Source organism: Vicugna pacos, chromosome 20 (genome assembly GCF_048564905.1).
Source record: "Vicugna pacos chromosome 20, VicPac4, whole genome shotgun sequence".
Taxonomy (NCBI): domain Eukaryota; kingdom Metazoa; phylum Chordata; class Mammalia; order Artiodactyla; family Camelidae; genus Vicugna; species Vicugna pacos.
The window spans coordinates 17,629,278-17,645,680 of record NC_133006.1 but is presented as its reverse complement, the minus strand read 5'-3'; the positions used below and the strand labels follow the sequence as shown (position 1 = coordinate 17,645,680).

The 16,403-nt window shown below is 36.5% G+C and overlaps 1 protein-coding gene across 4 annotated transcripts in view; it reads right to left on the bottom strand.

The window, feature by feature from the left end:
• Window positions 1–16,403, bottom strand: part of KIF6 (kinesin family member 6) — a 293,420-nt gene that overhangs the window by 223,144 nt on the left and 53,873 nt on the right. For all 4 annotated transcript variants that reach the window (XM_015237481.3, XM_072945065.1, XM_072945067.1 and 1 more), the window contains exons 4-5: window positions 5,777–5,924; window positions 1,161–1,270 (exon numbers count right to left, since the gene is read on the bottom strand). In XM_015237481.3, the coding sequence (XP_015092967.2) occupies window positions 1,161–1,270; window positions 5,777–5,924 (258 nt within the window). The remainder of the gene's footprint in view (window positions 1–1,160; window positions 1,271–5,776; window positions 5,925–16,403) is intronic.

The window sequence follows — 16,403 nt, the reverse complement described above, 5'->3', positions numbered from 1 at the left end:
GTCATTCAAATCCCTCAAAAGCTGGCTTCAGGTGGCCTTTCTGCTTTTACTTCACATGACTCCTCAACACATGGCCTTTCTGTCTTTAGCGTTGTTGTTTCTATCCTTTCTATGAGGAAAGCTTTACCATTTTGTAAAACTAATTGCAATAGTTTCGTTAAAACCAATTTCTTCCAAGGAGTCAGTAGTCTTTCCTTTCTTCTAATTCTTACACAAATATTAAGGGTGCTAACAATAATTCCCTTTCCTAGCTCCCTCTAGTAAGTATTGTTACCATGAGGTGATATGTAAAAATTTTAATCAACATTAAAGGAAGAATGCATATAAAGGTCATGTAAAGAGTATCACATATTTTCTTTATTATCTCTTCTTGTTTCCTTTGCAAATTAAAATAAGCTACTGGTTGTTGATCTTTTTGGTAGAGGATTAACCTGTATTTTAAAATTATTTTAGAATATTTAATAAAAAATATTAAAATACATTTTATTGGCTTTACCAACATTCTGAAGATGACTAGACAAAAGTATATGAATTGTTACCAGTTAATATATGTCTAATTTAGGCAAACATTCAAACAAACAGAGAGAAATGTTATATAAATGCTTGCAGAGTAAGTTACCCATTACTAGATAAGCTCTGAAGGCTCTATTTATAGTTCAGTCATGAAACAATCAGTGCCAATCTGACCAAGTGTGTGTCAATGTTAGTCTTAAAAATAGTAGAGAAGAATTTGGGGGAAACAAAGTTTTATTTTTCTCTCTTTCAGATTCTCTTATTGCTGCTTGAACCCTAATTTGAATACCTTCTTCAGAGAAAGGCCACAATTAGAGGAGCAGAAGGGTTTTGTGTGGCGAGAGTAAGTCGTACTGTCATACCCCATCAATCCTCTCAGCACCCACTCTCCAAGGACATCCACTGCATTCTCTTGTACCAGCTCCAAAAGAGACTGTCTCAAGAAATGAGTTTCAAGCATTTTCATTCCCATCACTACTGTCTATTTGTCATAACTGAAAAAAAATCCATTATATTACAAAAGGATTCTGTTATCCAGAATTTGCTAATTATGATTGAGACCAGAAACATACAAAGTTTCAAAGAAAACAATTGAAGGGAACATCTGAAAGTAATTTTCCCCTATTCTTTGTTGTTCTGCTACTCACGGCAAATCTTCCAAAGTGGAGGCTTCATGTCTTGGATCCAATAGATCATAACCACATTCATTGTAGATTTCCAAATAGGAAATGTGCGTTGTATATATTTTGCTGCTGTCCTGATTGGAAAAGAGAAAGACACTATTAAATGGCTATAAATAACGATTCAGCTTAGAGAAAGATGAACTCATTTATCACTACTTTCCTTACAGTTTCTCTCCTTTACTCTCTCACTTTGTATGGTTTACATTTTCAGTTCGTGACACTTTCAAGTTGCCAGTTACCATATGCATGAACTTTTTTTTTTTTAAAAAGGGCAACACCCATGATTTCAAGCAACTTTAGTCTGTTATTTTTTATTGGTTCCACGTTATACATAAAAAATCAATATACACTTAAAATGAGCAAACTTAGTTGCAGAACTGTATAACACACCATTTTTTACTTTCCAGACCGAAAGAAAAAAAAGAACATAGAATTGTTACTTCAGTTTAAAAACTTCAGTGGCAAAAAGTGTCCATCTTTAATCATAATTCCTTTTTAATTTTTCTAACATTCAAATATCCAATAACAAATAGATAACAGACAATAAATAGATATGAAAAGTGAATTCCAGGGAACAGAAATAGTTTAGATCAATCAGGTAATAATAAGAGTGGACATTAACAGTTCACTACCTATACCTTAGCAACTTTCCTAGCCCAAGTGGCAAATTAGGGGTATTCAGCTATTGGTTAGGGAGAGGTATTTTCTGTGGGTCACTGCTGAAATGCAATGATACAGGCATCAGGGTAATTAGGATAAAAGACAAAAAGGATCTACTCCCTCTGACATGGAATGAAACGGATTTTTTTTCCAGCCTTGAGAAAATGCTAAGCTCAGTTTTCAATACAAAATATCAAATAATAACACTTCTTGTTTCTCCCAAAATATCAATGCTTCCATTTCTGCAAAATTATAGTCCTGCTTCTCATAAGAGAAAGGAGGCAGATTGTCATAATGGATATTCACAGAAAGGATTCTCACCCATATCCAAGACAATCCATTTGACAGGTGTTAATTCAAAAAACGAGAGGACCAAGTCACAGAGATGGGGAGAGAACAGCAGCCTGCAAATCTAAGGCTGAACTCCTAGTCCTACTAGCTCTGAGCCTCTACCATGTCAGGCCTTAGTTTCTACACCTTTAAAAGTGAGAAAGTTGCATAGTGGGTCCCTATGTGTTCTTCAGATTAAGATTAATTAATTCTCCTTAAATTAATCAAAATTAATAAGATTCTCTGGTCCTAAAATGGCTCAGACTATCCAAATAAAGATACTATCATTTCATAAAAATGAAATAACACATGAAAAATTAAGGCAGCCCTCAGCCAGCACATGACTATAGTAAAACACTGAAGCTACAGCTGAAATTCCATGTTCTGGTGTTCTGTGAACGTGACAGCATGGACTGAATCTCTACTAATCAGTTTCTCCCAATCAAATGCTGGAAATCCTGTTGATGTGGGTGACTTTGGTAGCTCACGCTGACAATCCGTCTATCAATTATGTTAATATCCTCCTTTAGTAAAAGCATCGTATCAACATAATTTGGTGGGTTGCAGCTTGGATTAGTGCAGGTATCAGGGACTACAAATACCAGACAGGCTCTGAGTGGTCTCTAGTCTAATCCAGTGTTTCCTAAAATATTACTTAAGATATTTGTGGAAAAAAAGTGTTCCATGAGCAACATACACACTATGCGTGTCTGAAAGATTCTCCAGGCAAGTTAAAGCTCACAGTGGACCATTCAGCAACATCTTGAGATCCTGTTTAAAACAACATATTTCTAAGATTTATCTGAAATATCCCATAGATGATGGTTTGAGATTTTAGCATACATTTATGAGTTCATCTCAGCATCAGACAAAACTGGATTTGAATACTGGATCTGCCTTTATAACCGAGTGATCCTGCATCCTTATCCTCAGTTGTTCAATCGTGAAACTGGGGATAATAACTCTTATCTTGCAGAACTGTTGTCACAGAGAAATAGGTTCTGTATTTTAAATCCTACTAAAAATGTGTGGCCTGCTAATAGGCACCAATGAATCATTGCTGCTACTACTGCTGCATGTTTTTTATTGCTGTTGTTATTATTTTTGTTATTACTTCTAAAAGTCACCACATAGACAATGTGAATGTAAAAGGAAAGGAAAAGCAAAGCAAAAAGAACAGCTAACTTGTACGTTCATCTGCTGTGGAGAAACTCTCTTTTTTTAGAAACGAAAAGAAATAATAAAAAGTCAGGCAAATGGCAAGTCCATTGCCCTGAGATGATAGGGATAATGCCTTTGGCTCCTCCAGCTTCTGCATTTTCTGGGCTTTTATTGGAACACACACTTAAAATTCACTGAGCTATGTGGCAGCTACCTTTCCTTATTACTCCATTTTTACTGTTCAGGATTGCCAGACTGTAATGTAACACACATGTTTCCTGCAGACAGCCTTCTCTCCTGCCCCCAAACAAGTATGAATCTCGCAATACTCAAAAATAATGAGCAGTGATTTCTAAAATAAATGGAATCAATTTTCCTCCTTTAAAATCTTTGCAAATGTGCTTCTGTCACACTCACAGGCATTTTTAGGACCCAGTAGGCACTAGCTCTTAGTTTATCTTGAAATAAATACTTTGCATAAGTCAAATGTTTCCTTGAAGGATTCTGGAGCACACCACACAGCATTCTAAAGCAATCAGCTGGGGGCATCTGAGTACCTGTCTGCATTTTTCAGCTATATAATGAGGACAAACTTTATGAAGAATGGCAAGTTGCCTCTAACTTGCTGCACCACAATTCAGTTAGATTATAATGCACGTGTTGCACCCCATCGTGTTTACAAGGAGTTGTCCTGGCTATAAATTGGTCCAATGGGCTCTCCTAGTCCAGGAAGTTATTTAGAATCATTCAGAATGAGATGGGGTTTAAAGTAATGTCAATAACAGATACAAAACAATGAACCCAACAGATGGTAGGTCCTTGGGAGACATTTAGACTTTTAAAACTGTATTTTGATAACCACAGACAAAATTTTAAGAGACAAATATATTTTCTATTAAAAAGAATGTGTTTATTCTGTTTAACTTAATCAGGGGAATTTGCTTCATTTGTTCTGAGTTTCAAAGGGTTCTTTGAAACTGGTCAGGAATCATTTGGCCACATGCATATATATATGCATGATATATATATAAATGGCTATGGTAACTATCATGTTTCAAGCATCTACTATCTGCCAGGAACTGGGCAATATCTTTATATACAGTATATTTAACTCTCACAGCAACTCCACAAGCCTGAGACATTAAGTAACTGCCCAAAGCCGCATGACATAAGCAGTGCACTTTCTCAGAACCAGGTCGCCCTGCACCAACTTAATGATCTCACAGCAACAAAAACTATTAGAAATTTTATTTGCAAAATCAGGGAACAAAACAAAACAGTTGATGTCAGAAATAAATGAGTAAATGAAAAGAAAGGATTCGGATCCAACATATACACTATACTCAACCCTTTCTCTTCCAAATTTTCTGGCATGCAGAGCTGGCATGTTTGGGCTAGTGAGAGATGAGCTGAACTAATGGGTAATTGCTACTTTATGGGTGGAAATTAGAGTTATGCAGATCTCAGCAATTTCTTCTCATCTTTGCAGCTCAAAATGCAAGCAGCATACAGTCAAGAAATTTTGGAAAGACTGTTATACTGACCTAGTTAGGACATTCGTTACACAAAAGTAATACAACCAAAGAATTGTTGAAACTAGTAGGAATGTTGGAAATCCTCTAGCACAGTTCAATCACTACTTTCACAGAGGGGAGAACTGAAATCCAGAGAAGCAAAGTGACTCATGTAGAATTTGTTCAAACACAACCAACAAAATAAAGCCAGTCTGAGATACAGAGGCAGGGTATGTAGTGGTAAAAAAAAGCAGTTTGGCATTACACAGCCTGGAATGGACTTCCAGGTCAGCAACTTATAAGGACCCGGAGAAAGGTATTTAACTCAGGACTCAGTTTTCCCAATTATAAAATGGGGATAAAGATCCCTATATTGTTAGTTGTGTTAAATACTGATAAGGTAATGGGTATTTGAAACCACACAATAAATGAGGTATATAATATACATAGAGAATTTCTCCTTATAATAAATTAATTACAATAGGATTTTTACTATGGTAAATTTCTCTGGGCTTCTATTAAAAGTGTGAAAAAGGTACAACCACATTATCCTACTCAGTGCCTTAGTAGCTAAAATAAAGGTCCATTTTGGCAAAAGGACATTCTTCAAGTTTTTAATGGGTAATATCAGATATTAGTTGGTGAAATGTATTATCTGTTCTTTAACCTCCATGAGTGTATCAGAAGGAACTCCCTTTGAGCCTTTGCTGAAGTAAAATGCCTTTAATGAGAAGCATCTTCTTGATTTCCACCGCTTCAGTAAAATCCCAAACTTTCCTTAAATGTAAAGGCCAGAGTTATTACACAGTATTTCCCCATTTAGATACAATATAATAAAATGTCACAATGAATTTTCCACCCACAGTAAATTTATGCTGAATATATTAAACATAAAATGAACTTCAGATTTCATACCTTTTGTAATTGCTCAAAAATGTATGACAGCGTCCTTGGGATAATGCCTCTGTCACTGTAGCGTTCTGCCCCACCTGTGATGGTGAATGTCTTACCACTGCTTGTTTGTCCATATGCAAAGATGGTACCATTGTAACCTGCCAGAACACTGCATAAAGAAATGGCACACTTTTAATACCAAAATGGCTAAATTCATTTGTATTAAATGGCAGGTATTCCAATAGCAATCTGATTCAACACTACTGAAAAGACATTTATAGAAATATCTATATATGTGGCTATGTAGCTAGAAATTACCTTTTTTACCCAGGAGTCTCAGCACATCAATCCTTTTCTTTAAGAAAGGACCTATAACTCAAATGGGATTCACTCAACTTAAATATTTTCTTTTTTTATTTCAATAAATTTTTTATTTTAGACTACAATTGACCCTTGAACAATAAGTATTTGAACAGTATGGTCCACTCATGAGTGGATATTTTTCCACTAAATATGTACTACAGTACTACACGATCCTCGGTTGACGCCTCAGATGCAGAACCTCAGATTGGGGGGCTGACTATAAAGTTATACTTCGATTTTCAGCTTCAAGGAGGATTGGTGCCCCAAACCCCACATTGCTCAAGGGGCAATGTAGTTGATCTTTTTATATTTACAGAAAAGTTGCAAAGATAGTACAGAGAGTATAGTTCACATATACCCTACACCTAGCTTCCCCTATTGTTAATATCTTACACCAGTATTGTACATTGGTCATAATTATGAACCAATATTGAAATATTATTACAAACTCTATACAAATACTGCTTAGTTTCTGCCTAATGTCTCTTTTTCCCCAGCTTTCCTGAGATATAATTGACATATAATGTAATATAATATTACATGTAACATACAATGTGATGATTTGATGCATGTATACATTGTGAAATGATTACTACAATAAGTTTAGTTAACACATCCATCAACACATCCCTTGCCTCCAATGATTAACTTTTTTGTGGTGATAACATTTAAGATTTACTCTCTTAACAACTTAAAAGTATGTAATATAGTACTGTTAACTATAGTCATTGTGCTGTATATTAGATTCCCCAGAACTTATTCATCTTATAACTGTAAGTTTATACTCTGGCCAACATCTCATTTTTCCTACCCCCCAGCCCCAGGTAGCCACTATTCTACTCTCTATTTCTATGGGTTTGTTTTTTCAGTTTCCACATATAAGTGAGAATATACAGTATTTGTCTTTCTCTGACTTATTTCACCTAGCACAATGCTCTCAAGGTCCATCCATGTTGTCACAAAAGGCAGGATTTCCTTCTTTTTTATAGCTGAATAATAGTCCATTGCATATATATATGTGGTATATATATATATATATATATATATATATATATATATACATACATACATATATACACCACATCCTTAGCCATTCATCCATACATGAACACTTAAGTTTTCCTATGTCTTGGCAATTGCCTTGGGAGTGCAGATAGTGATTTCATTTCCTTTGGATATACAGTTGACCCTTGAACAACTTGGGTTAGAACTGTGCAGGTCCACTTTTATGTAGTTTTTTTTTTCAATAAATAAAGTTGGCCCTCTGTATTCACAGGTTTCACACCTGCAGATTCAACCAACTGTGGATCAAAATTTCCACATGAGGTTGGCTGAAGCGACAGATTTGAAACCAACAGATACAGGAAACCAACTATGGGACTTGAGCATTTACAGACTTTGGTAAATGCGAGGGATCCTGGAATGAATGCCCCAGGGATACTGAAGGCTGACTGTATACCCACAAGTGGGATTGCCAGATCATACGGTAATTCTCTTTTACAGAATTAGTCCAGAAAATTCACTAAACAACAACAACAAAATAAGCAGCAGCAACAACAACAGTAACAAGTAACAATAACAGACCCTGGGGAGGGTGGGAATCTGATTTCCGGAGCTGTCATATTACATCACTTAAAATGCCCAGTTTTACAATAAAATTTTTTGAGACACACAAAGAAATAGGAACATATTTCCCATAGACAAGATATAAAATGTTACATAGAAACCATCCTTGAGGAAGCCCAATCCTCAAGCGGTAGTATGGCTTACTATCTAGATAAAGAATTTAAGTGAGTTACTGCAAATACGTTCAAAAAACAAAAGTAAAGCATGTTTAAAGAATTTTAAAATACATGAGAATAGTATCTCACATAAAAAAGACTATGAATAAAAAGATAGAAATAACTTAAAAAGGAACCAAATAGAAATTCTGGAGCTGAAAATTAAGATAATTACAAGTGTTGTGAGGATGTGGAGAAGTTGGATTCCTGATACATTTCTGGTGGCAATGTTAAGGGTGCAGGTGTTCTGAAAAAGTTTTGCAGTTCCTCAAAATATAAACATAAAGTTACCATATGACCCAGCAATTCCACTCCTAGGTATAGCCCAGCAGAATGGAAAACACATCCACAAAAAAATTTGTAAAAATGTTTATAGTAGAATTATTCACATGGCCAAGAAGTGAAAATAACCCAAACTGATGAGTGGATAAACAAAATGTGTCATATTCGTACCATGGGATATGATTACATTAAGTGATAAAGCCAGTTATAAAAGGTCATATATTGTAGGATTCCATTTATATAAAATATCTAACATGAGCAAATCCAAAGAGATAGAAAGCAGATTAGTGGTTGCCAGAGCTGGGAGTAAGGCATCTGGGGAGTGACGGCTAATGGGTGTGGTATGGGGCTTCTTTTTGGGAATGATGAAAATGTTATAAAATTAGATAATGGTGATTGGTGGTTGCAGATTTGTACTAAAAACTACTAAATTGTATACTTTAAAGTGAAATTTGGGGTATATGAATAATATCTCAATGAGGCTCTTGTAACAATAAAATAGTAAGGAAGAATCTATTCCAAGTTGTTAGTAACTAGATGTGTTTTAACACCTTGGTAGTAGTATTTTTAAAACACAGAAAAAGAAAATAGTAATTAATAAAAGTAACGAAAAGCAAATGATAAATTTCAGCAATGAACAATGGTATACACATTTCTGGTAAGAAATATTACTGAGCTTCCTAAACTAACAAAAAATGCAGGCTACTGCCTAATTCATCTGAGCTAGAGACAGTCCTGATTTATGTAAATAAATCAACGCTCTATAAACCAGAGTTTGATGATCAGATGAAAGCTCCATTGCAGAAATCTTTTCCTTCCTTTTGAAAAATGCATTTTGCCTAGAAATTTAAATTACAAAGCTAAGATATTGTCATTTCTTACATTTTAATATTTGCATGAATGAAACAGAAAGACAGCTTCTCCCTCTTGCGGATTATAAACTGGAATATTATTCCACACACACACTAGAAAAATACAAACCACTTTAGTTTTTCACTTTCATTACTCTTTATTTGTTTAACTAGACCCCAAATAGAAGATGACTGTCTAGAAGTGTCTGCATAAAGTGAGACTTCATTTTGTTGAACTAGATGAGGAGGCTGTAAGAATCTCCTTATACGGCATCTACATCAAAGTAACCAACAACAAATTATCACTGTGATGATAATTTAGTTCCCTGAACCAAATAAATGGTACTATAGTCCCTCAAATTTGAGGAGATAACCAGAGTTGGAAAATCGGTGTCGTTAGAGATTTTCTAACTACTTTTTGTCCAACAGAAGAATCCCTTCTAAGGTATTTCTGAAAAATAGATATCTGAACTCTGCTTAAACAGCTGTTTGATCCAGGAGCAGGGTGGACTCAGACTCTGGGTGGGGCTGCCTTCATTTTTGAGGGCAGAGGGGCAAGTGAGGTGGGACCTTAAAAGACCATGCAGTTGGACCTGAAAAAAATTAATAATCCCAGGAAAATATATATTCATAATTTAAAAAAATCTTTTATAAGAACAAATCAAATTAGTTTACAAGAAAACACATATAAACCAGTGAGTACTAAGAACAGAATTTATTAACCAAATAGAAATTGTACCATATTTATGTTTAATTTGGCTAAAAATCTTTATGTCAATAAGACTAATCTGGACCAGAATTATCAAAATTAAGGCCCCTATATAGTACTTCATCTTGCCTTTCACGCAATTCTAAGAGCCCAAGTAGCTGAAATTCCCTAATTTTAATTTGTTTTTTTATTCTCAGAACAGTTCATTTCTGTCCACTGCTGCCCTCTTCCTAGAATAAAGTCCCTCCGAAGTAGCCTCAAGCAGCTTTCCGGGGCAGCCCACTGTCTTTTACAGAAACTAGAGTAAGTGACTCAATTGTTTCACTTCCAGAATATTTCTGATGCGTAATTCAGCAGCTTGAATTTTTAAGAAGAATTTGAACCAAAAACAGTAGCAACTCATAATTAACACAACAGTTTTGCCATAAATAAAAATAATCTTCCCATCTGTTAAGCCAAATGAGCAAACAACTTGCAAAATTTCTAGCAAATTTTGGTCATTGGGCATCCCTTTGTTATAAAGGAGAAGGAGGGAGAAAAAAAGTGAGGGGATCTACCCTTTGGGGAAACTTGAGAAGGCAGTACACTTAGAGAGCTAAATTTTTCTGCCCAGCAAACTTTCTTAGTTACCTCTTCTTCTGGTGGTAGCCCCACCCTTACCCCCTCCCCACACTCCACTCCCGTCTTCAAGCTCATGAGGAACTGGCAAGTGTGTGGGGCACAAGACTCAGGCCTGACCGATCATACCACCACACTCCACCACGGTCCCCACAATGCCTGCCCAGTCTGCAACAGCTACTCTTCTAAGAGGCTGATGACATGCCTCAAGAAGAGTAAACAGAAGTCTGTTCCATATGAATTTTGAAAGGAAAAAAGCTTTCTTTTTGCAGGGATCCTTGAACCATAGCTGCCAGAGGCTGTGTCCTCTGCCCTCCTGCACAGGGAAGCAGGGCTAAGCACGGGTAAGACAGGTGGAGAAGGAATCTTGGCCTGGTCATGTACCTAGTTCAAACAGTGACAACTCTGATTTTTGTAGCACCGTCCCCCTCTCTTCAGTTCCCTTAGCTAACCCAGTTACGTGAGTCAGGAAATCCTCTCTTCTATTTGAGTTGGAATTCTATTGTATGCAACCAAAAGAGTCCTAACTAATGCAGATTCCTTGAGTGATCTGAAAAACATCTTTTGCACCACAGTTTAGACAAGCGGTCTCAAGGTAGCAGCGAATTCTGCCTTTAGGAATGTTTAAACTTATCTAAATGTGAATGCCTTTATGTGGGACGTGTCTTCTCCAGTTTGCCACAATCCCCAAACTCCCTATGGTCTTAAACTCAGTAACTTCTCAAATGTATACCAGCTGAGACCTGAGGGCAGGGCTGCATCACTGCATGGTAACAGGGTACCATTTGCAGTGTGGTCCACACGAATGCCACTGCTCCCCCACAGCTGCACAGTGAGGGCTCCGTCATGCATGTGGATACTGTGAATCACGCCCCCTTGAGGTATGTCACGGAAGTCCTGGTTAAAGACATGCAAGTTTAGTTCCCCTGGTTCAGACAACATCCCTTGTAAAAGCATGTTCTGGCAAGATCATTCTAAGATGATTTAAAGATTCACTTGTATGATGTATTGATTCAGCTGTAAATCCTGATACAGGAATAAAGTGGGTTACATGACTAACCTTAGCTGACCTAAACAAATCATTAGTTATTTTTTGGAAAGGAATGTCCAAGGCAAGAGTATCTAGATTAAATATAATTAACTTATACATTCAAAATATGTTTTTGTCAGAAAAATAAAACAGCAAATGTAGATTAAGTGGTAATTGATACTCTTGGGATAATCATTTAAAGCTTTTTATAAGTGCCTGTGGGTCCACTGGGCACACTGGATCAGGGCCACAAATAAACTCACAGGCCAAGTTCAGCCAACAGAGCATTTTGTTTGTACAGTGCTATCTTTTTTTTTTTTTAAGTCAATCTGAATGATCTTAGCCTCTGGGACCTCTGCTCCCCAGTTCAGGCACAGAAACCACCACTCCCATATTGCCTTCATTGGTTTACTTCAGATTAGCTGCCTGCCCTCTAAGGAATTTTGAATTTTGCAACTGCTGGTATAAAGTAACTCAGATAATGTTAAGAGAGTAACACTATGATTTAAAAAAAAAAACTAAACTCAACTAAATATAAGAATGATGTGAGCACAAAAAAATCTTCCAGATTTTGAAATGTCGTAGGCAACCGCCTCGCATGTCAACCACTCAAGAACCAGACTGGGTCCCTCTCCCATAGTAGCTCACATTTTCTAAGTTTTAAAATGTGATAGGAAAACAAGAATGTTGGGTGCTTTCTTCTTAAACAGTCACTTTGGCACAATCAGGACTCCCACGCTTGGATGTGTCACAAAAACAGGATCAGCAACCATCTGCCTTGAATGATTCGCAAATTCTTCTCCTTGGATACAAGGGCTGAGGAGAAGGACCTTTTGAGTTCCTTTCCAGCTCTACGATTCTCAGGGATTTGTTCACAGTCTTGTCCCAACTACTTCAAACCAAACTTTGCAAGAGGCAAACACACCATAGTGTACATAATCCAAACAATTTCCCTTGAAAGGATCCTCGAGATCTTAAACACACCAAGTGGCTTCATATCCATAAGTTCATGGATCAAATCCAGGCCAAAGTGCTCTCTAAACGAGGTTGTTTATTATTTCCCAAGTTTCTGAAGAAACCATTTTGTCTCAGTATTAGTAATAAGCAGTTTAACCCTGGAAATGTAACAGAAATGCATGAAACTTCAACAGAAGAAAATGATCCCTTCTGAACACAATCCAGTGCTGAAATATGTTTTAGTTTTAAGTCCAGTATACTGTGTTTAAAAGTGAAGGCTACACTTACTTTTATCTTATTTATATTATGAAAAATGCATTTACTGTAGCATTTATGACAGATATTTTTTCTGTGACCCTTGAGAATAAACACTTAAGAGTCATTAAATATATAATCATTTTCAGATGACCATCTAAGGAGGCAACTCAAATGAAACAACAAAAGTTTTATACAATGATGTGGAAAAATTCTTTGTCTATAGAAATTTATTTGGGCAGAATCTTGCATAAAGTCTGGACTGGTTACTCTGTGTATATTTTGAAAGGATACCAAAAAAAAAAAAAAAAAAAAAAGAAAAGAAAAGAAAAGAAAAGAAAAGAAAAGAAAACACTTTTCCCTAAACTTGTAACACTGAGTTCTCTGTCAGTAAATTGACCAACCACATTTTTAAAGCATTCATTATATGATATTAAAAGCTTGGCACCATGTGATATGTGAATTTATAGGGAAAAAAAACTTACAGTGCAAAATAATTAGCAAGACAAGTATCTTCAAATATATACTCATGTGCATATATTATGCCTATATAATCTTCCAATTTACACATTAATCTATGTGTAAAAAAAAAAAGCCCAAATGGCTTCTTTATAACTGTGTCTGTAGAGAGATGGAGAATTTATAAAAATTCCTCTACAAGGATTTCTGCCTAGAAAGGCAAAGTGAGAAAACTGTATTTTTCTGGGGATTCCATTCTTTTCCTCTCAAGACTGAATGGAGCTTTTGGTTGCTCCAGCTGTAGAAACAGAAATCCAGGAATGTAGGCTGAGAGGTGGACAAAGGGCCTACCTTGCAGGGATTAGTCATCTGAAGACTTCTGAAAGAGAGTGGAGAGGGGGAAAAAGAGAACTGCAGAGTGGCGGGGGAGGGCAGCAGGCAGTTACTGCTGGTGTGGGGGATGCTTGCTGAGAAAAGCAGCAGTGGAGAAAGGATGTTAAAGATATCTGCAACATATTAAAAATTCACTCTCCTACCCCTTGCATTTGCTTGAGAGCCTGAAAACAACCTGACTTGAGTGTATCTTCAAAATGACACTATACACAGACTGGACCACATGGAGCTCTAGTTTATATTTGAATTACAAGCCTTCTTCTCTAAACTTTCAGTCTCAAGATTATTTGCTAAATAAGATCTTCTAACTTGATTTAAATTTTGTGTGAAATGGAAGACATCTTTCACATTCTTGGAAAATTTGTCCTTGGGAACAGAAAGGTAACTAAAAATATATCTCAAGAAGTTTCTAGTTACTCTTCACTATAGTTTTAGTTACATCATGCATACACAGGATCTAATGAGATATAAAGTTGTGACCTGACTGGAATCACTCATAAAGGAATGAGGGGAAAGGAACAGAACACCAGGCAGAAAGTATGGGCCAGACTATTTTTGAGCTGACTGTTCATCCTGTAGGCCATAAAAGAGTTGACACAGGTGGGTGGGGGTCCAAGGGTGAGTAGTGGTCATTAGAGGGACATGAGAGCAGCAGGGGAGGCCAGTGTTGGTGGAGAAGACACCCTAGGAGGGGCACTCCTAGGAGCCACTGTGGGAAGAGAACAGTGTTCACAAAATGTTGTGAGAAACATATCCTGCTATTAGTTTATGAATGGTATAGTTGAAATACCATTTTATCAAGTTTTGTTAATAACCTGGTCTTAATACACTGAAAAATCTCTAGTCTTAAACTAATCAATGCAAATTTACACATCTAAACTTTTCTGTAGCACTTCAAATTTAGTCTGATAAAGACTGAACTCATTATTTTTTCTCTCAAACACACTCTTTCTCCTTCATTCTCTAGAGAATTTCTCCTGAGACTTCTCTCTATTATCTTCCCTTTAAGATGAAAAAACTGAGCTTTAGGGAAGTTAACTAGATCAAGGTGACGCTTAGTAAGTGGTAAGACCAACATTAAGGTCTATCTAATTCCAAATAAAATACTCTTCCTACTATCTAATTAAGTTATAAAATGAATCTGATCATCTTTTTTTTAAACTTAATAATCTAGTGTGTTCATTAGAATCCTATCCAGTTAAATATTCATCTCAAAGTTGCTTTGTTCAGAAGTTCATCGGAAAAAAAAACATAAAAGTCTTAGAGATTAAGTTTACTGCCTTCATTTTTTTAAAAAAAATGTGAGGGCTAATCATAATAAAAAGATTAAGACGACAGATTAAGTTATATACAATTAAATTATCCGTTCTAATACTTTTCATTTGTACTCATCTTAAAACCACACCTTTGCTCACTGCATGTAGAGAGCATCTTAAAGGCATGAATATAGTACAGATCTATAATCCTTTCATCTTGAGTACCTTGATTTTCATTAATTATACAGTAAAATCCTGTGAAACACTGTTTTGTAGCACTTAACACTAACTAGGATGGCTAAAGTTAGGACAGAAAAATAATAACATAAAATCTGTGTCATCCATTGAGAGAGAGGAACAAAAGACATGCCTTTAACATCAACATGTTAGTAATGGCATTAATAGCATAGAAAACAGAAAAGAATGGCTCATCTTATTAGAGTTTTTCTCCTGAAGGCAGCTATCCAGGGACAGCCTCTAGGAAAGTCAGAAGTTAAAGAGCAGAAGAAGAAAGGACTCAGATACTTTTCTCAATTTCATTGGATGTCTGATATCTAAAAACTCTTTTCAATTCCCTATCTGGAACCCAAGGATCACAAAGGGATTATAACTTGTAATGAGTGGCTAAATATATTTTACATAAAAGGTAAGAACAGGTGGCTAGTAGGCTCTCAAAGTCTAAAGAAGACGATGGGCAGAGCCACTTCTCCCCTACTTTAAAGGGGAACAACAGAGGGCTTTGTGAGACTGCAAGCAAAAAAACCCCAAAACATTCCAGAGAATGCCGGTGGGAGGGGGGTGGATTCATAGACTTCCCTCGGGAGAAAGCTGGAAATGGGACCTCTGGATACACAGGAGACAAATACTCTTGAGTATAAAATGGGGTACAGGAGAATTAAAGCAAGCCATTTGAAAGCAATCCCCCAGGTTCCTTCCAACAAGAGGAACTGTTCACTGATTTGGCCCATTATTCTGAGCTTGCTGCTCTCAGCATATGATGGGAGGACTTCTGGGAGCACATGCAGCGGTAACGAGTTACTCTTTACAAAGATAACAAGAGGCAAGAGCCCAAGAGTAATGAGATATTAACATTAAATGTGCTTGAGGTGAACAGGTGGAGAAGCCAGTTCGTCACGTTTACTGATATCCACAGTGAGGAAGACAGGACATGAGGGTGGTGGTGGGGGGACATGCTGTTACTTCAGAATGAACATAGAGGTCATCATACAGGAAATTCCTCAGCTCCTCTCTCCCCTCCCAGCCTCCACCCCCACATATATAAATTCATCTCCATTAGCCTCATCCATTCCTCCTCCTCAGTGATCCCAGAGGATTGGTCCTCCTCCCATTCAAGGCTTATCTCTTCTAACTAAATTCTAGATTGTATTCTCTCCTACCTCTCCGGGGACCTTTCTCCATCAAATAACCCTCTCCTGTATTTTTGATTCCTTCCTTTCTGTTGACTGCTTCCTCCTTAGAAAATAAGCAAGTTCAAGTTTCTCTCATCACTGAAAATACTTTTATTTTTGTTTACACAATTCATAAATGTATGAATACAAGCTTATTAAAATTTAAACTATATCTAAAAGTAAGTCCCCCTTGAACAAAACTGCCCTCTCCCAACCTCAAACTTTCACCATAGTTAATTCCTGTTACCCCTTTTGCAGGCATACTTTCAGACTTTTTCACATACA